General features: G+C 44.3%; 2 protein-coding genes across 2 annotated transcripts; both read left to right on the top strand.

Annotated features, from left to right (window-relative positions):
• Positions 1 to 1,184: 1,184 nt before the first annotated feature.
• On the top strand, positions 1,185 to 18,674 carry LOC104509063 (UDP-glucuronosyltransferase 1-1-like). The gene is made up of 5 exons (XM_010150883.1): positions 1,185 to 2,042; positions 15,238 to 15,369; positions 15,623 to 15,710; positions 16,506 to 16,725; positions 18,054 to 18,674. Exons 1-5 carry the CDS (start codon positions 1,185 to 1,187, stop codon positions 18,349 to 18,351), a joined length of 1,596 nt encoding a protein of 531 aa, XP_010149185.1. The 3' UTR covers positions 18,352 to 18,674.
• Positions 2,987 to 4,411, top strand: LOC104509064 (UDP-glucuronosyltransferase 1-1-like). The gene is made up of 2 exons (XM_010150885.1): positions 2,987 to 3,847; positions 4,331 to 4,411. The coding sequence occupies exons 1-2, from the start codon at positions 2,987 to 2,989 to the stop codon at positions 4,409 to 4,411; spliced, it is 942 nt and encodes a 313-aa protein (XP_010149187.1).
• Positions 18,675 to 19,988: the final 1,314 nt, after the last annotated feature.

Below are 19,988 nucleotides of genomic sequence, written 5' to 3'. Positions count from 1 at the left end.
CTTTCTTATACCCCCAGGGTATTTACAGACCTCACAGATCACGGGAACTCTTACCAGTGGGTGAAAAAAATAATACTTGACATTCCAAATTATTTTCTCTGTGATTTTGTCTTCCAACCATATGCAGAACTGGCTTCTGCGTTCCTTCAGTGGGATGTAACTGTGCTGAATGTCTTATGCCAGGCTTCCGTTTGGGGCATGAAGTTAGAGAGCCTCCTCATCACCTCAGTGGGAGGGCCTGGAGACTTGTGCTATTCTTTTTGATGCTCTGGCTTTCTCTTCAGTCATAGTATTTAGGACTTGTGTGCCACAGGGTGAGGTTGCCAAGCCTGTGTGGCAATTCCACCTATCTCCAAGTGCCAGAGGGAGCTGTGGCATCTGACAGGCATCCTCATGCACACTGTAATTTGCCACCAGAGCCTTCATGCAACTCCACTGCTGCTGGACATCATGCAGGATTTGTCAGTAATAAAAAAGAAGCCAGAATTAGGGCCTGAATTATTTTGTGTAATGTTCCCCTCCAAGAGTGTTCCTACATCTCTGGTCTGCCCTGCAAGCTCAGAAAGCCAACCCCTCCATATCCTGAGGCAGGTCTCAGGCACTGGAAGTACCACTCAGTGTGGGGTGATGTCTTGCAGACAAACATGGAAGCTTGTGTCTTCTTCAGACTTCTCACCCCAGAAACCATCTTAAACAGCTCTTCCACATCTTCCATGGGGCCATAAGCCTCCTAGAGATGAGCCTTTAAAGGAGGGGGGGTGGGGAGGAGATTTTGCCCAGGGGAAAGGAGCAGCCCCTGCTAGGTTGAATAGTGATGTGGATGTGACACATCTCCTGCATTTGAAAGAGGATGGGCCATAGGGAAGCTCTCAGAAGTGTAGTCCCACCCGGAACCACCGCTGCCTCCTTCCTGGGACACTCTTTACTGTTCTCCTAGTAGAAACAGGTGGGGTTACCTGGTGCACCCACCACACACCACCAGCCTGTGGGGTTGACTGGAATTAAATGCTTATTATGCAGCCTTTTATCAAATAAATGATTATACATTTACCACACAGCACACACCTCCAAGGATCAAAAGTTATGTTGTAACGCATACTGCTTAAAAGCCCAGAGCTGGTGCTCTTGCTTCAGTCTTGCCAATGGTTTTCTTTCTGGGCAGCACTCACCACATTTCTGCAGAAATGGCTCCGGTGCTTAGGGCTCATCCGCAAGTCACGGCAGCGCTGGTTCTGCTGTCCGTTCTCGGTTTGGCGGCTGGTGGGAAGCTGCTGGTGGTGCCGGTGGATGGGAGTCATTGGCTCAGCATGCGGGAAGTGTTGGACGGTCTCAGGCAGAAGGGCCATGAAATAGTTGTCGTTGCACCTGAAATCAGTTTGTACATAAAGCCAGCGAAGAGTTTTGTTATGAAAATGTACCCAGTCCCTTTCACACAGGAAGAGATGGATGGAAATTTCAAGGCATTTTTACAAGAGGTGCTTGAAGGAGGAACTTTTCTGGAAAGATTTCTTAAAGTATACCAACGTATGAAACGCGTCTCAGACTTGGCAATCTCCAGCTGTGCACACTTACTGTACAACAAAGAGCTTGTCAGATATCTTGAGGAGAGCACGTTTGACGCTGTCTTTACAGATCCTGTGCTACCGTGCGGGCAGATACTGGCTGAGCATCTCTCTGTCCCTTCCGTGTTTTTTTTACGAGGAATACCATGTGGTTTAGATTTTGAAGCCACTCAATGTCCCAATCCTCCTTCTTATGTCCCCAGGTTGTTTACACAGAATACAGACCGCATGAACTTTCTCCAGAGGGTGAAGAATCTGATCTTTGACATTCCAAATTATTTTCTCTGTGATTTTGTCTTCCAACCATATGCAAAACTGGCTTCTGAGTTCCTTCAGCGGGATGTGACTGTGCTGGATCTCTTACGCCAGGCTTCCATTTGGCTTATGAGATTAGATTTTGTGTTAGATTATCCAAAACCTTTGATGCCCAACATCATTGTAATTGGAGGAGTAAACTGTGCTCACAAGAAGCTAACTCAGGTGGGTCATGCTCTGTTTTTAATTCATGCTCTGACAGACTTCTGTGTTCACAAGGGTGGGATTTTTTGTTGCAGATGGGAATCTAGTTCCTGTTTGGGATGAGTTAGGCAAGTATTTGTGGAAGAAATAATTTTTCTCTCGATTTCTTCCTCACTTTCCATTTTCTGTGTAGGCAGCTATGCCTTCTAATGAAGTATGATGGTCACTTGATGCCTTTTTCATCATACTTATTTAAGCCTTCCTGTGCAATTTTAAGTAACTCAGTGCTCTCTTTCTCCCTTAGTGAGTGATGGAAGAGCAGCATGCAGATCTGAGGGGCTGTCATAGCATTGCATTTACGTATAATCCATACAAATTCACAAATTGTTTCAGTAGTGTCTGGTATTTATGCAGAAATGTACATAAGGCTTCTGTCTTGGGGTACCTGTGCAGCCTTACCACTTCTTTCTTTGCCAATGAATATGTCTGCTCCTTAACATGGGTATTTCCAAAGCTGCAATCAGCAGGGATGCCGCAGGTGGTGGACTGTCAGGCTAAGAAGCACCTCTCTCGCCTTTAGAGAGGCCTTAGAAGATTTCGCCTTGGAGATGGCTATGTGAGATCTGAGAACAAAATCAACCTCAATGAGCCTGAAGGGCCTATGCTGTCATGTCAGATCCTGCTCAAAGGCAACACATCTGCCAAAGCTTTTCTAATAGAAATAGATGGGTCTCATCTGGTGCATCCACCACATTTACCAACCACACACTTAGATTGCTGAGCACAGTGCTTGTTATCCAACCTTTTATCAAATGAATGATTATATATTTACCACACAGCACACACCTCCAAGGATCAAAAGTTATGTTGTAGCACAGATTGCTTAAAAGCCGGGAGCTGGTGCTCTTGCTTCAGTCTTGCCAGTGGTTTTCTTTCTGGGCAGCACTCACCACATTTCTGCAGAAATGGCTCCGGTGCTTAGGGCTCATCCGCAAGTCACGGCAGTGCTGGTTCTGCTCCTGTCCGTGCTCGGTTTGGCAGCTGGTGGGAAGCTGCTGGTGGTGCCAGTGGATGGGAGTCATTGGCTCAGCATGCGGGAAGTGTTGGACGGTCTCAGGCAGAAGGGCCATGAAATAGTCGTCGTTGCACCTGAAATCAGTTGGTACATAAAGCCAGCGAAGAGTTTTGTTATGAAAATGTACCCAGTCCCTTTCACACAGGAAGAGCTGGATCGCACTTTCTGGAGAACTAGCCAGGATGTATTTGAAGAAGGATCTTTTCTGGCAAGATTTCTTAAAACATACGAAGGAGTGAAAAAAACCTCTGCCATGTTCCTGTCTACCTGTACACATTTACTGTACAACAAAGAGCTTGTCAGATATCTTGAGGAGAGCAAGTTTGATGCTGTCTTTACAGATCCAATACTACCCTGCGGGCAGATAGTGGCTCAGCATCTCTCAGTCCCTTCCGTGCTTTTTTTGCAGCAAATACCATGTGGCTTAGATTTTGAAGCCACTCAATGTCCCAATCCTCCTTCTTATGTCCCCAGGGTATTTACAGACCTTACAGACCACATGAACTTTCTCCAGCGGGTGAAGAATCTGATCTTTGACATTCCAAATTATTTTCTCTGTGATTTTGTCTTCCAACCATATGCAAAACTGGCTTCTGAGTTCCTTCAGCGGGATGTGACTGTGCTGGATCTCTTACGCCAGGCTTCCATTTGGCTCATAAAGCTAGACTTTGTTTTACACTATCCCAGACCACTGATGCCCAACATGGTCATGGTTAGTGGAGTAAACTGTGCTCACAAGAAGCTAACTCAGGTGGGTGGTACTCTGAATTTTTTTGTCGGTCTTGCGGGCTTTTACACTCTGAAAAGTTGTAACACAGGTTTTGTTAGAAAGGTCTCTTTCTGTGGGTAAAAGGATTTCAAACTGCTTTTCCTTTGCTGAGGGGTGCCAGTACTCCTTCCAGTGAAGATATCTTGAGTAGCACAGTATAAAAATCAGAATGGTGTGTTGAATGGGCGTAGCTCTACTGAAGCCCACACAGGTTTGCAGAGGATCTGAATATGATCACTTTGCTCAGAAACCTCCCCCAGTTACCTCCTGCCACCGACTGATGAATTCAACTTCTTTGCTAGACCTAGCTGAAAGAACAGGTGTGGGAAGGGATTAAGATATTTGGATATCCATGAAAGCACTGTTTATAGTAACCTGTGAAACTCTGAGTTTGCTCTATCACATTTGTCTTTACTTAGAGGATGATTCTGGGCTTGTGGGTCTTCTCTCACTGTCTGCTGGTAGGAGAACAACCAGTTTCCTACAGAAGATTGTTCTCTCGACTTGCTGCAGCAGCAGGAGTCCGTGGCAACATTTGCTTCGTGAACCTTCTCCTCTCGCTGATCTTGTGGACGCTGCTTCTCGTACTGTGTTTCTGCTTCATGTGAATTGCCCAAAGTCATAAAGCTAGTTTCTGGGATCTAAGCTGCAAGGTCTGTGCTGGCATGTAATTGCACTATCGGATTTACAGCACCTTGACAGAACCTGCTAGGTCTCAGCTGTGGCATACTCATTAGTTCTACAGTGCATTTTGCCCTGCCTGAGCAGATGAATGTCTGAGCTTCAGCAAATGTCGTCTTTAGAACTTAGAGCCTTTCACTGCCAAGTACCTTGCAGAAAAATCAGTGTTTCTACTGCTTTATGGCACAAGATTCTTGTTTCTCACTGGTATGGATGAGCAGTATTTTTTCTCTCAGCCTTGGGTCCCAGTTGCGCCAGGACTCCTTTTTTCCTGGCATTCCACCCGCATGGAACAGTTTGTTACAAAACCCAGTAGGTAGAAGTCCCTGGCCTTCCATCACAGGTCAGGCAGTGGAGCTACTTAACCTGAAGGGACATGAAAAACTTGATTTTCTGCCAGAAAACAACTTATTCTCATGAGAATAGCATCAGGTACCGGTGATCAAAGCATCAGTAACATCTCAGGATGCAGGGAGATCTGAATGTGCAATTTCAGGCCACTGGTTAAGGTGTATTTGATAGTGTCCATTCTGGGGAAGGCTTGACAGCACACAAAGTCCTTCCTATTTGACATAAAATAGTTCATACCAGGAGGGCCTGTGGCCAAACTCTGCACAAACGCAGGGAAGTTTGCTATTATAGCAGGTTGCTCACAGCCTTTTTGTTAACATCTTCTGCAAGGGAGAGATTAATTTCAGAAGTCCTTTATCAATCTTCTGTTCTGCTGTATGGATCAATCCCTGCAGAATTTCCTCACATTCCTCAGCCTTTGGTTTTTTTTTTTCTTTTAAGAAGAAAAAAACCACATAGTCCTGTGGTTTGGACTATGGTAGACTCAAACAAGACATTAGTTTGGAAGGTGCCATCAATCACCAGAGTGCTTGATTTGCAGATGGATATAGTCAGAGGTCAGCAGTGTCTCTCATGAATTCTATCAGATTTGATAGAGGAATGACTGAAAATCTGTGCACTATTTGGCTGAGGACAGGTTTTGCGTAGCCGAGGCCGGTAACGCTCCTCAGTGGAAGCATCATCATGTCTGTGTCACTCTTAACTTCTTGTCAACAAGAACTGACGAGAGTTTTGATGCCCAACATGGTCATGGTTAGTGGAGTAAACTGTGCTCACAAGAAGCTAACTCAGGTGGGTGGTACTTTGGTTTTTCTTATCAGTCTTGGGGATTTTACACTCTGAAAAGTTGTAACGCAGGTTTTGTTAGAAAGGTCTCTTTCTGTGGGTAAAAGGATTTCAAACTGCCTTTCCTTTGCCAAGAAGTGCCAGTACTCCTTCCAGTGAAGGCATAGGAATCTCACAGTTTAAAAAAGGATAAAGTTTTGTAAATGAATTTAGTTCTGAAAATGCCCCATTGGTCATGTGCCTCTGCTCAAAGCCAACTTTGACATTAGAGCAGGTTGCTCAGGGCCTCTTTGCTCAGGATTATTGATGTGGTGCAAGGCAGACTTTTATTTGAGGATACCTGCGCTAATCCTGTGGTTCACCATGTCATTGCTGATTTCCCCTACATCCCTGTGTTTTTTTCTTTAAAGAAAGATTCTCTAGGTTTTGAATTGTCATAGATTCATAAAATTCTTAGGTTGGAGGGTCGTTTGCAGGCCTCTCAGCCAACCTCCTGGTCAAAGCAGGTCTAATTAGTTCAGGTTGTTCCATTCCATGTCTGGTCGACTTTTGAATAACTTCTATGATCCTTGTATAGTGAAAACACTTTATTATATCCAATTTGAATTGTCCACATTGCAGCTTGTGTCTGTTGCCTCTTGTCCTGTTACTGTAATCTCTCGGAAGAGTATATCTTTGTCTTCTTTATGACCTCCCGTTAATGTAAAGACAGCAGTAAGGTCTCCTGTAAGCCTTCTCTTCTGAATCCTGAGATAGCTCTTCTTTCTCAGCCCCATTTTGTACATCATGGTCCCCAGCTTAACCTGGGATGTGGTTATCCCATTCCAGTGGCAGAACTTTGCTTTTGCTTTCATGATACTCCTGTTGGCCCATTTCTCCAGCTTGTGGCATTCTTTTTGCATATCCCAGGCCAGCGATGCTCTTTGTTTAAAGTATAAACTGGAAAAATAAAAATAAAGTATAAGTTAGGTTACTTTATTCTTATAAAATGAATGTTGGATTTATTTCAGATTTTTTTAATGTCTATTCAAATCTATTTTGCAGCTTGTATAGTAACATCATAGCTTCTATTTTTAGAAAGTTGCAGTTTGTATAGTAACAACATAACTTCGATTTTTAGAAAGAACTAATCCTGTTAAGTAATTTTTTCGGATATTGACTTTGGAAAACCATGAATTAGGGCTTATTTTTCAGAAAAAGCTGAATCTCACCCAGTAAAAATGAAGCATTTTTTAAAGGATTCAAATGTAGCACTCTGACTAGAAAACCAGGGGTGGAATAAACCCTATAGCTAAACCTATGAAAAGGACTGTGACAGAGGTCTATAAAATCCTGAGAAGTGTAGTGAAGGTGAAAGGGGAACTGATAAGCAGTTTCTCCCAATACTTGACCTATGAATAACTCTGAAATGAGCAGCAGGCAGCAAGCTTAAAGCAAACAAAAGGGAGTACTTTTTCACACCAGGTACCAAAAAAAAATCTGCCTCTCAACACCTGCGGATTATTTTTTTGTAGACAAAACCTCTGAATTTTAAAAGGATTTGGGTGGTTTATAAGAAGTATATTCTGACTGCCAGGATTTTTAGACTTACGAAAGAGGTAATAATGGATTCTCCTAACTGGGGATACTCACTGTACTGTTTCCAGCATACGGCCTTGGCACTCAACTCTGTACTTTAGTTTTACTTTCTCCTAATAGAGATCTCTTTTTGCCCTTGCCTTTGGAATGGCCTGAACTTGTGGACTTCAGTCTCTGGACCCATATACAGGTGAAAGGGTGTTTGCGTGTTTCTCAAAATCCAGTGACACAACTTTTAAACTCTTATGAATGTGCCGTTAGCCTTAAAGGTTTGGGTTGGGATTTTTTTACATCTTTAATGTTGGTTTATAGCAATTTATATTAGTGTTACACAGATAATACATGTTTGGCTGAAATGTTAGCAGAACTTAAAGACTACATGGAAGTGACTATATATCAGATACGAGATTTGAGGGCCTGTTATATGTTAACATAAGGTAACAGTGTGTTGGCAACTCTGGGCTGTCTACCTGAGTGTATACTGCCACCTTAGGGCATATGTCATGCTGCAGTGCCTTGTTACCATCAGATCTTTTCCCTCTTACCACTGAAATGTGAAAATACACACATAGGTACTGCAGCTAACTCTTTGGCACATAAGAATACCTTCTGTCCGCCACCCTTTAGTTGCTGGTCTTTTAATATCACCTCACTGTCTGCTAGAGAGAAAGTTTTGCTTGAACAGAATGTAGAATGGGACAGTGTTGATGCCTGAAACTCCTTCATAGAACCATAGACTGGTTTGGGTTGGAAGGGACCTTAAAGATCATCTAGTTCCAACCCCCCCTGCCATGGGCAGGGACACCTTCCACTAGACCAGGTTGCTCCAAGCCTCATCCAGCCTGGCCTTGAACTCTTCCAGGGATGGGGCATCCACAGCTTCTCTGGGCAACCTGTTCCAGTGCCTCACCACCCTCTCTGGGAAGAATTTCTTCCTTACCTATAATCTAAATCTCTCCTCTTTCAATTTAAACCTGTTACCCCTTGTCCTGTCACTACAAGCCCTTGCAAAACGTCCCCCCCAGCATTCCTGTAGCCCCTTCAGGTACTGGAAGACTGCTATAAATTCCTTATAAGCCTTATAGGCTCTTCTTCAATGTAATTTCCTTACACGTTACAGTCCTTCATGCTACCCAGAGAATGGCTTATGAGAATCACTTCTCTTAACATGCCACATGGAGAAACTCCTTATTAAAATAAACTTTTTAGGACATACTTAGTATTAGCCTTGGAATGTGCTTATCACATCCAAGTACTTTTAGCAAAGGTAGACATTTCATGGACCACATTTCCAATTACTCTTACCTGCTCCAAGCCAACTCTTCCAGCATGAAGAAATTGTTCAGAGCTCTCTCCCATCAGGTGTGCTTGGCTGGGGTCTGAAACAGTCTCTTTTCTCCAGACAGAAATTGTTCTTGTTCAGCTACCAGTCCTATACCTTGTTTGGCTTTTGTAAACTTGCAAACTTTTGGCATCTACCTTTTCCCCTTTCCATGAAATATGTCTTAATGGCAGGTGAGGTCCTCTTGGTCAGGCACTTCCTTTAAGCACAAACTGCATATATCTGCTTTTGTACGTTTATCCTAAAATTTTCATGTGCCTTTGCAAGTTCTTGCTATCTAAGGCACTGCTTTGTTTATAGGTACCTATTTCATTCACCCCTCTACCCATTTGGTTTCTGTTGCATAATTTGCTGCAGCTTCAACCCAGGTTCTCAAGAATAATTGGGCACTTAAATCCTATTCAAGCCAACCTGATTTGGATACCTTAACAAGTCCTTGGAGCGGGACTGTCTTCCACATCAAATCCCATCAGCCATGCTGTTGTGCAGGCAAAGCTTCAAAACCTCAGAGGTAAAAAGCTTTTTCCAAACGTTCAGTCCAAATAACCTCAAACTGCTGTTTGTGGCCCTGATTATACTATTTACTGTTACCCAGAAAAGTTTGGCTCTGTCACCATAGTTACTCCCCATTGAATACCTGTAGGCTGCGGTCAAGTGTTACACAGAACAGGACTTCCAACGTGGTTTTGGGGTTTTTGTTCTGCCTTAAAAATCTTATCATAGCACACGCAGAAGCAGTTCAGAAACTCTGTTCTCCTCTTCTTCTGGTAACTACAGGACACAGTGTGGACTTCCCTTGGCTCACACCACAGCCAAGCCTTATTAATTTCTTTTGAAAAGTGACTATTATTACCTTTCAAAAACATTTGGCCTGTAGCCTCTCACCTATGAACTCTTATGGCCCCTCTTGTGCAAGAACTGCATATTCTGCTGCATCATTGTTTATACAAAAAGGTGTTTGGTTAATATGTTACCCAAACTTTGGTGACACCACTGCTTTGTGTGCTGACTCCTGCTTACCATGTAGAAAATAGTGTGTGAACTCCAGGCACCTTTCTGAGTAAAGGTGTAGGAGTGAAAGTCAGAGGTTTAGGTCTTGCATGTCAATAGTGCAACACACTTCTTAGAAGCTCTCTGGAAAAGTTCAGTGACCGTGAAAGTTGGGAAGCAGTACTCCTGACTTTAATCTGGCACAGGACAGTGCACAGTGACTCACTTGACAATGCCCTGATCCAGAAAAATCCCTTTACAAACCACTGTTACCTTTGCTAATCAAAGACCCTGCTAATTGTTCTGAACCATGTAAGATCATGGAAATGCCTCTTGCTTTAGATCCCTTGGTAATACTTTTATCGATACTTTTATCGCTGTTTAAAATGCGATCTTTGAACTCCAACAACCTGACTTAGCAAACACTTTGTAGAGACAAAGATTAAAGACCATCAACTTATAAATGAGGTGCAACTATTTTTTGCTTTCATGTGCTGCTTGGAAGAAGGAACAGTTCATTCCTTCTCCTGCCGACAGCCCCATGACAGTTATGTCGAGGTACCAGCTATATGCTGGGCTTGTTCTTTTTCTTTCTTTCTGGAGTTTGGCAGAAAGTGGGAAGCTCTTGGTCGTGCCTCAGGATGGAAGTCACTGGCTGAGCATGCGTGTGGTTCTGGAGAGACTCTGGGAGAGGGGGCACGAAATCGTTGTGGTGATTCCTGAAGCCTCTTTGCTCATGAAAAGCTCACAATCTTTTACCATCAAAACATACTCTGTGCCTTACACACAGGATTTTTTGGATACATACTACCATTCCATCGGTGAAAAAATTTTTAATAACCCTCCCTTTCTAGAAAAAATTACAATTTTACTCAGCAATATATCAGAACTGACCAACATGTTCTCTTCTGCCTGTCGGCATCTCTTATACGATGAAGAACTTATGAAGTACCTCCAGGACAGCAAATTTGATGCCGTTATGATGGATCCTGTGTTGCCCTGTGGACCAATTGTTGCTGAATATCTCTCCCTGCCTTCAGTATACTTCATGCGTGGTCTTCCTTGTACCTTAGACTACAAAGCCACCCAGTGTCCCAGTCCTCCTTCTTACGTGCCGAGGATTTTCATGTCCAGTTCAGATCATATGACATTTCCAGAGCGTGTGAAGAACCTCCTGGTTGGGCTTTCAGAGCATTTGTTTTGCTATCTGTTTTATTTAAAATACGAGAACTTAGCTTCTGAGTTTCTTCACAGAGAAGTGACAGTACTGGAACTGTTTAGCAAAGCATCCGTTTGGCTTATGAGATACGACTTTGTTTTTGAGTATCCGCGCCCAATAATGCCAAATATGGTCTATATTGGAGGCATCAACTGTGAGCAGAAGCAGCCATTATCAAAGGTTTGTCATTGTTTACATTGTGAGCATTATAGAATTTACTAGCAATTATTTAAGATTTGCTTTTTTAAGTGCTTCCTGTAGTAGTACTCTGCTTGAACCAGTACGTGATCAAATACTAGGATGGTATGATTTGGAAGTAGGAATCTCTGATAGCTGATCACAAGACTCACACTGCAAGCAGCTGAAGGGTTTCTCTCCAGGAGAGTTTAGGTGAAGTTGCCTAAGCTATGGAGCTGCCTAGGTATAACTTAGCTTGTTGTAAGCATGTCACCGCATCACTCTTACCACTCATCGCATGTAGGATGTATCTACAGAAATGACAAAATGGTTTTAGGTCATACGATCTAATATCCCTAACAGTTGTGGAATACTGATTAATCACAGGAGACTTGATTGGACAAAAAAATGGAACTGTGGAACTCTGTGTGTATACCCAGGCACTTAGAGCGTGCCACAGAGATTGATAATGTGGGCAAATATCCCAGAACCAGGGGTACGCAACGAAGATGGTAGAGGGAGCTCTTTTGCCTCTGAATTTGTGTAAGAAGCAATGTAAGACAGCATATAAGAGGGTGATTAGAAAAAAGAAGGATTCAGGATTGTAACTACCTACGCTGCCTCCCTAGCTTGTTTAAATCTCCCTAGTGAGCTGTGCCAGATCTCAGTCATTCACCCTGTTTTTCAGACCACAGTGGTGTTGCAACAGCAGAAGTTCTTGCTAAGCTTGCGTCGCATTTACTACTGTAGACTCTGGGCTTTCACTTAGATAACTGGTACAATACAGAAACAAATCTGAAGATAAACCTTATCAACTCATAGTATATCAAATCTCTGTCAACCACTGCATCTTGTTTAGACTCCGAGAGCAGAAGGTAATGCAAAGGTCAGGCTTTTGTTCTGAGTCTTGTGGCCAATCAGCTGGGCAGACTCAAGGCAAGGAGTTGATCATTAACTGGATGTTAATAAGACAGTGATTGCTTGGTCAGGTGTTACCTGCCATTCATAACGCTGTTCAGCCTTTCAGTGTGACACATGGCCAATTGCTTGACACCTCTCCCTCGAGCATTTGAACCCTCTAATTTTAATTCAAGCCTTCAACTCTACCTCGCAGCGCCCAGTTGCTGAAAGCATTCACCATGTGCATAGATGCTAAACCCAATTTTTACGCAGAGTTAAAAATTACTCTTGTTTCTGCCCACAAATATACAGTCTGTTAAAAATTAAACGCTTACCTTATTTAAGGCTAAAGTGCAAAGTACACCACGATTCCCCTGCAATAGTTTTGTGGCCATTTAAAACTTTGCTGACAGCACAAGGAAAATGACTTCTTCAAATCCAGAATTTAATTCTCTTGCTTCCTGGGTGGTGTTTTTCCTGCTCCCGTGGACGTTTTCTGAAGGTGGAAAGCTTTTGGTTGTACCTATTGATGGCAGCCACTGGCTCAGCATGCGCCCGGTTCTGGAGCGTCTCAGACAGAGGGGGCATGAAATCGTGGTGGTTGCACCAGAGATAAATCTGCGGATAGATTCGTCAGTGCATTATACCATGAAAACATACTCTGTGCCTTATACCAAGGAGTATGTAGAGGCAGAATTTAAAAAGACTGGCTATAGGAGTTTCACACCTCAATCCTTCTCGGAAAAATTCTCAAAAATGGCAAATATTACAGCCATGTTCTTTGATTCCTGCAAACGTCTTCTGTCTAACAAAGAGCTGATCGAATACCTTGAAGAAAGCCAATTTGATGCTGTCTTTATGGATCCTTTTTTTCCATGTGGACAGATAGTGGCTGAACATCTCTCCCTACCGTCAGTGTACCTCGTACGGGGACTGCCGTGCAGCCTAGACTTCCACGCTACCCTCTGTCCAAATCCTCCTTCGTACGTTCCTAGGTTCTTCACTCGCTACACGGACCGCATGGCGTTTCTCCAGCGCGTGGGCAATCTCATAGCTAGCCTCAGCAGTTCGCTGGTCTGCAGCTTGCTTTATTCATCCTATGATAGTTTGATTGAAGAATTCCTCCAGCGAGAGGCAACACTGCTTGAGCTGTACAGCCACGCGTCGATTTGGCTCATGAAGTATGACTTTGTGTTTGAGTACCCCAGGCCCTTAATGCCCAATATGTTCTTGATCGGAGGCATAAACTGCGCTCAGGAAAAAGCATTATCACAGGTTAGTTACCTTTTTTCCCCTAGTTTAGCTATAGCTGCACTGTTTGCTCTTGCCACGAGATGGAGCTCCCGGCAGCTCCATCAGGAGAAAAGCTCTTTCTCCAAGAGGAGAAAGAACGAGGTGGAAGTGGCTAGAAAAAGGACTTTGTACCTCTGCATCCCTTGTGCAGTGAGGAGTAAGTTATTTTGTGGGAGAACTCCAGATTCCCAGACCAGCATGCACAAAAAGCTGGGCATTTCCCTCAATATTTTCCAGCAGCCTATTTCCAGTAATTTGATTTGGTATACCTGTTTAACCAGACCTGGTGCTAGCTGGGGTAATGCAACGGGCCAAATCATGCTAGTCTTCTGCCTGTGAGGACCATCCCTGCAGTAATTTCAGACAGTGACAGACCTGAATGAAATCCCCACCACCCAGTGAAGCAACAAGAGATCATACTCTTTTGCATAAAATATTCTGTCCCAGATCTGGAGCGAAACTCTATTTTGCTTGAACTATGCCCAACTTCCTAAATACGGGATATCTGCCACTTTCCACTAAGAAATCCTCCTAATTCTGAGTGCTTTCTCTAATTTTTCAATGAGAATGCACTGCAGGTATTTTGTAAAAGTTGTGTGTACCACACACCAATACAAGCAGCTGCTTGTTAAGAAGTCTCTAGGAAAATAACCCACCTGTTCCCAAAGCAGAGCTGCAAAAAATTTCATAACAGTAGTGGCATTTCTGACCAGAAAGTCAGACCTTGGTACACAAAACCATTTAAAGAACAGAGTAAAACTGATGTGTCAAGTCTCACAGAAAAAGGGCTAAATACACCCTGAAATAGCCATATCTGTTCCCCAGCATCAGGATTTGCCAACAAATTTTGTACCTAAAGCAGATTTGTAGTTTGGGGGTGATTTTGCAGTTCCCAGATGTCTGGTTGGGAACTCAACCCTCCATTCTGTATAAACTCGCAGACATCTAGGACGCCTTGGTGGAGAGCGTGTCTACAGAGAAATGAGGTAAGACAGAAACAAGCCCTGAAATGAGACCTACGTTTCGCCTTGTTTGCCCCCAGGAGAGCATCAGGTCTGCTGTTCAAGGTGCAGCAATCGGTAAACCTTCAATGTCTCCTTCTAGTCAGGATCCAGCAAAGGGCCACAGCACTCTGGTCAGCCACAAAAATACAGAACAGAGCGTAACTAAGAGGGTCAATCTTGATTACCCCCTCAGACCCTAGAGATAACATTTCAATTGCCAGACTTACCGGAACATTCAGTTAATTTTACTCCACTCGTTTAACTCTGACGCCTGCAGCAATTCCCTCCATTTTCATCTTTCCTTCCCTGGCTTTACCAAATATTTTTCTATGGCACAGGATATTTGCTCCAGCCATCAGTTACTTTTATGCTTCATCGGAATCCTTTTGTTCTCGGATTCCAGTGACAGATCTCCTAGTCTTTCTTTTATTTAAATCAAACAGAACAGATTAAAAAAAAAAAAAAAGCAGTGGTTCAGTATTATCATGCTCAAAGCAGACCCAGTAAATCCAGATATTAAAAATCAGAGCTATCTGCTGTCAGAACACTTTTCAAAATCTTACTTTTCTCTTGCAGCTGCATGGTCTGAAAAGATAACCATCACCTCTAAAGTCAGAGCATCTGACTTGCAATAAATGTGAAAATAAACCACAGTGTATTCACCTGGGGATTGGTTGCCAGGAAAAGCATGATGATGAGTGGATCTCCTTAACTGGTACAGCATCTTTTTTAACTGCACAGGAACCAATGTCTTTGAGCAGGCAAGCTTTGCCATGTGACTCTCGTAAATTTTTTTCTCAGGTCCATACTGAATCTTGATTTGGGCTTCAATTTTGGAAACATGCACCTCCATAACTTTGTTCATCCACCTGTGCTATTTCCTCTCCCTTGAGACTCATTTTCATACAGATATCTTATTTTCCTGATCATAATTTTCTTGTGTTGACTGGTCATTTTATTGCCTTTGCAGACAGTTTTCTCTGAACATGACACAAGTTAGAGCGTATCATGAGGAAGGGACTTTGACTAAGCATTTGCTTTGTGTTGGCAGGAATTTGAAGCTATTGTGAATGCCTCTGGAGAACACGGCATTGTCGTCTTCTCGCTGGGCTCCATGGTCTCTGAGATCCCTATGAAGAAAGCCACAGAAATTGCAGATGCCTTGGGGTCTATACCTCAAACGGTTTCCCTTCCAGCACAGCAATTCGAGACTGTTTTCAAATAGAGCATATGATTACCTTCGGCTTTCAGTGTGCTTGGTCCTCTCTTTTTTCTCCTGCTCCCTGATGCCAGAAGAAACTCTCCCCCCAGCTGCTCTGCACAACGAAACAGGTTTTGTACTCCACAGGTGTTTTTAGCTGTGCTTTTCAAACCCACCAAGGAGCAGCAAGAGGCCAGTTTCCGACAACTGACGCTGTGCTTCCTTCTCTTGAAAGGTCCTGTGGCGATACACGGGAGAGGAGCCCCCTAACCTGCCAAAGAACGTAAAGCTCGTCAAATGGCTGCCACAGAATGATCTTCTAGGTAGGCCTGAGATACCAGGAGCGATACCAGCACGCTCCTTTTAACCTGAGGCTGCTGTTGTCAGGCACCATTAACATCCCTCTGCTGACTCCCTGTATCACTGTGGGTCACAGGAGTTCCTTACAGCCTTTGCTGTTTGAACCAGAGTTTGTTTTGGAGAAACTTACCTGATTGCAACTTCAGAATTGCCGAATTATGTAACAACACTGTTTGGAAAGGTGTTCCAACACTCGACTATCCTTACTGTCAAAAATGGGGGTCTGACCAGCCAGTCTCAACACCCAGCTGTGGGGTTTTGTCATGTTTCTATATATTGAGCTGCAAAGAAAATTTAAGGTCCCCAAATGAGCATTTCCAGGCAGGTCATCGGGCTTTTCAAGTGATAAAATTGTATGTGCTATTACCAGGAGTGCATTTGTTGGTTAGACAGTAGGGCTCAGCTGTCAGAGATCTCCAAATGGCAGATATGGTAAAAAAGTAAGCAATATTATCATCATCTTCAACCTCACTTGTCTGTGATTTCATCCTAACATCTGAGGAGCTTTGGAGGATTATCCAAGGCTTTCCAGAGATTACCCAAACCAAGACAGAGCTCTACAACCCAAGTTGATTCAATCCCCTGTAACATCCTGTTCTCTGCAGCCCTAAGTCTGTCCATAAGTAATGACGCACGTGACAGCCCAAACTTCTTGATTTATACCTGCCAGTGCCATTTTTGCACAAGTTTTTCCCCAGGGATGTGTTAGTGTGACTTAACACATCAGAAAGCTAAGCAAGCGTTTCTTTCCTCCACAGCTCACCCTAAGACTCGTGCCTTTATTACCCACGGAGGCTCACACGGTGTTTACGAGGGCATATGCAACGCGGTGCCAATGCTACTAATGCCGCTATTCGGAGACCAGATGGACAACGCCAAGCGAGTAGAGTCACGGGGAGCAGGGCTGACACTGAATATACTAGAAATGACTTCGAAGGACATATCCGCTGCCCTGAAAGCAGTTATTAATGATAAAAAGTCAGTAATGATACTCAGCCTTTCTTCTACTGTTGTGTAACACCAGCACTCTACCTTCCAGCTTAACAGAATGCTAATCTCTTCTTACCTGCCTTCTTGTATCAAAGCTACAACATTGAGAAGCTGATGCTTGCCCAGGGTTAGCCTCACCCTGTCCCTGTAGCAGCACTGTCCTCCTCACTGCCCAGGGTTATAACCATTAGGTGCCAAGAACCAGCTGATCTGAGAGGATGCAGGTATCAGAGAAGAAGGGGTACAGATGCAATGGAAGGAATCAAGCTGACAAAAGATGAGCCACCTGCTTAAAGCCAGACTTACCAGACAGTGATACAGAGGGCTTTGACAAAATGTGGTAGGTAAGGCAATCAGTGAAGGGAGATATGGCAAACTGCTTTTGTCCCCCAAATCAGTGGTGACATGAGTCAGTGGGGAGCCTGAAAAGCTTGAAAGGCTCAGCTGCCTGGCAGATTTTCTTTGCATGAGGCTTGCCCAGAGATGCTTTCCTCCTGCACAGCAACAGGAAGAAGGAGACAAGTGGCAGTGCCTCCATATAGTCCAGAGGCTGTACCGAGTCAGGAAGCATTGCCTTCCAGCTGGCAGCGTTTACTAAACATAGCTATTATCACTTATTCATTTTTACAGACCAGTTTTCTCAAGTCAGTTTTCCTCCCCTAGTGCTCATAAGGAGCTGTATGAGCCCAGCCAGCTGCTGCCTAGCTCAGCAAGGCTGGACAATTCCAGTACAGACCAGGAGGAACACAGGCAGGTATGCTGCGGTGGCACAGGGAACCAGGCGAGACATCATAGCATTGCAGTCAGGACACCCAAGGTGCTTTAAGGCATCGCAGGGCAGCTATAAGATATAGCCTCCTCTTCCCTCCTCCCATTCTCTGTTGTTGTTAGGGCCTCTCAGTCCTTGGCATCCTCTTCCTCATCATGTTTCTGAGAATGACACCTTACTGCCATTGTTTCCTATCCATTGTTCTTATAGCAATAATAATACCACATATTGTTCTCCAGCTGGACAGCTTTTCTACACCCTGTCTCGCATTTCAGACAGATGCCTTCATCCTTCATCCCATTTTGCTGACAGCTCAAACTAAGCTTTTCCACTTCTTTTTCTAATACATTTTCTCCTCTATTTGTCATTGCAAAGAGCACTTTTCTGGGCCTGTAACTTTGCCCTTACCCTTTTCATGGGGTGGGGGGGAACACCACCAGAGAAGCTCCCAGTGGGCCATCAGACCACTGACACTGCATCTGTCTTTTCTGGAGACTCAGTCTCAGCAGCACAGTCACTGAAAACACCCAACGTCTTTTCTTGGCAGGTACAAAGAGAACATCCAGCGTCTCTCAGACCTTCATCTTGACAGACCCATCCACCCCCTGGACCTGGCTGTGCACTGGGTGGAGTTCGTAATGAGACACAAAGGGGCCCCGCACCTGCGACCCGCTGCTCATGACTTGAACTGGATCCAGTACCACTCCCTGGACGTCATCGCCTTCCTCCTTGCCGTGGTGTTCCTCTCCCTCTTCATTTCCCTGAAGTGCTGCCTGTTCTGTTGCCGCAGGTGCTGCTGTAAGAAGGGAAGAACAAGAAAGCCAACCAAGTCAAAGTCCCACTAGCAGATGAAACCACTGGTAGGAAATTAGGCCTCTGCTCCAGACCAGAAGGATCAGAGAACATCACAAAATTCACTAAAATAATTCCTGACTTTCAGTCAAGAAATAATAGCATTCCTTTAAAGTAGCACCACAGGAGGAGTTGTTTCACTGATATAATTTTTGCCTTTAATTACGAATCAGTTGTTAAAAATAACTTGTATAGAAGTGCTTCAGTCACTTGGGAAGATATTAGTGTGAAGCCCAAGGCTCCTGGCTTCCACGTCTTGGTGTACAGATGACTCATGGTGATGTTTTTTTCATTTTTTGACCTTTATATGCAATGGAGATACATAGGGATTTCATAAGACTCTGCTTCAAGGGCTTTAGGAGAACCATTGGCTCTAGTGTAAGACTGTCAGGTTTATCAAACACTTGGAAATCTTTGTATAGCTGTTGTTACAGAACAGGCAAATGTTATACACTGACAATACCTGGTCACATAAGCCAAGTTAGACGCACATCTTAAATGGGTTTTGTGTGTGTTTACAATACCCTGAACAAAATTAAGGTTTTGGCAGGGAACTGGTTGTAAAGCCACTGGTGTTTGACCCAAATTCCCTATCAGGCAGAGTGCTGGACCTGGAGCTTACCTGTTAGGTGACGAGACCTTTGTAAGCAATGTTTATAACACCCAACTGATCTACTCTTTGTAAGTGATGTTCAGGTAAACCCAAACCCCAGCCCTATAAATAAATCCACAGTACTAACAACAACGGCTTTTGTGTTCGCTGACTTGAGAGGTTTGGGGCTGAGTGCTTGCTGATCGTGGAGAGAGGGCTGGAGCAGGAAAAGATTCAACCCCTATGCTGTGAAAGCTACCTCAATGCACAAAAGCCAGTTCCCAGTATTACTGTCTCACTGCTTGCTGACTTGGTCCTCGCTGAGCAGTTACAGCCTCAGCCTGCCACAGTCCCCCCTACAAAAAAGCCTGAAAAGGCCTTAAACTTAAGGTAATATTAGTAACGTGCTGGTATGTCACGGCAGCACAGGCGTCCTGCTGAGTCCCTGGGGCTGTTATTTTTCTATTGCTGTTTGAAAAAGCAGCTACTTCAGTGAAAGCTGTTAAGTTCAAGAAGACAGCCCCTCTCCTCCTCAGCCTGTCCCAGTTGCAGTGCCTGATTCTTGCAGCCATCCACACCACCCACAACCCGTCCAGGACCGACACTGGTTATTGCTTCTCCTCCTCTGCCTTTCTCCCATCTCCTCCTGCCCCTGGTAAACAGATACAAACCTTTCTTTGGGACAGGCAGAGACATCCCACGGTGACCAAGAGCTGACTCGCTTTTAAAACGCAGCTTTCACGGCTCCTCGTGTTGCTGAAGTGACAGCTCTGGCTGTCCCCACGGTCCCGGCTGGAGCCGGGTGACAGCAGCGCATCTGCGCCTCTGGAAACGAGACCCAGCGAGACCTCGCAGTGCCCGGCGCGGTGGTTTTGGCGGTCTCCGAGCACGGGGCTGGCTTCCAGCAGCTGTCTGATGCCAAAAAACACTTTAAAACGTCCTTACGGGGATGTTGTCCACATACCCTGCTGCAAACAGGCTCTGGATTGATTCAGTGTGCGGGCGAGACAAAAACCCCTTGATTTCAGACCAGATGAA

This window comes from Eurypyga helias, unplaced genomic scaffold, assembly GCF_000690775.1.
Source record: "Eurypyga helias isolate BGI_N326 unplaced genomic scaffold, ASM69077v1 scaffold2434, whole genome shotgun sequence".
Lineage (NCBI taxonomy): Eukaryota > Metazoa > Chordata > Aves > Eurypygiformes > Eurypygidae > Eurypyga > Eurypyga helias.
This window is presented reverse-complemented; position numbering and strand designations above follow the sequence as displayed.

What these genes read in the sequence shown, in the direction of transcription:
- LOC104509063 (XM_010150883.1), top strand. Translation starts at nt 1,185, where the DNA reads ATGGCTCCGGTGCTTAGGGCTCATCCGCAAGTCACGGCAGCGCTGGTT. An exon ending in CTCACAAGAAGCTAACTCAG is followed by an intron (nt 2,043 to 15,237) that starts GTGGGTCATGCT and finishes TTGTGTTGGCAG; the next exon opens with GAATTTGAAGCTATTGTGAA. An exon ending in GCAGTTATTAATGATAAAAA is followed by an intron (nt 16,726 to 18,053) that starts GTCAGTAATGAT and finishes TTTTCTTGGCAG; the next exon opens with GTACAAAGAGAACATCCAGC.
- LOC104509064 (XM_010150885.1), top strand. Translation starts at nt 2,987, where the DNA reads ATGGCTCCGGTGCTTAGGGCTCATCCGCAAGTCACGGCAGTGCTGGTT. An exon ending in CTCACAAGAAGCTAACTCAG is followed by an intron (nt 3,848 to 4,330) that starts GTGGGTGGTACT and finishes GTCTGCTGGTAG; the next exon opens with GAGAACAACCAGTTTCCTAC.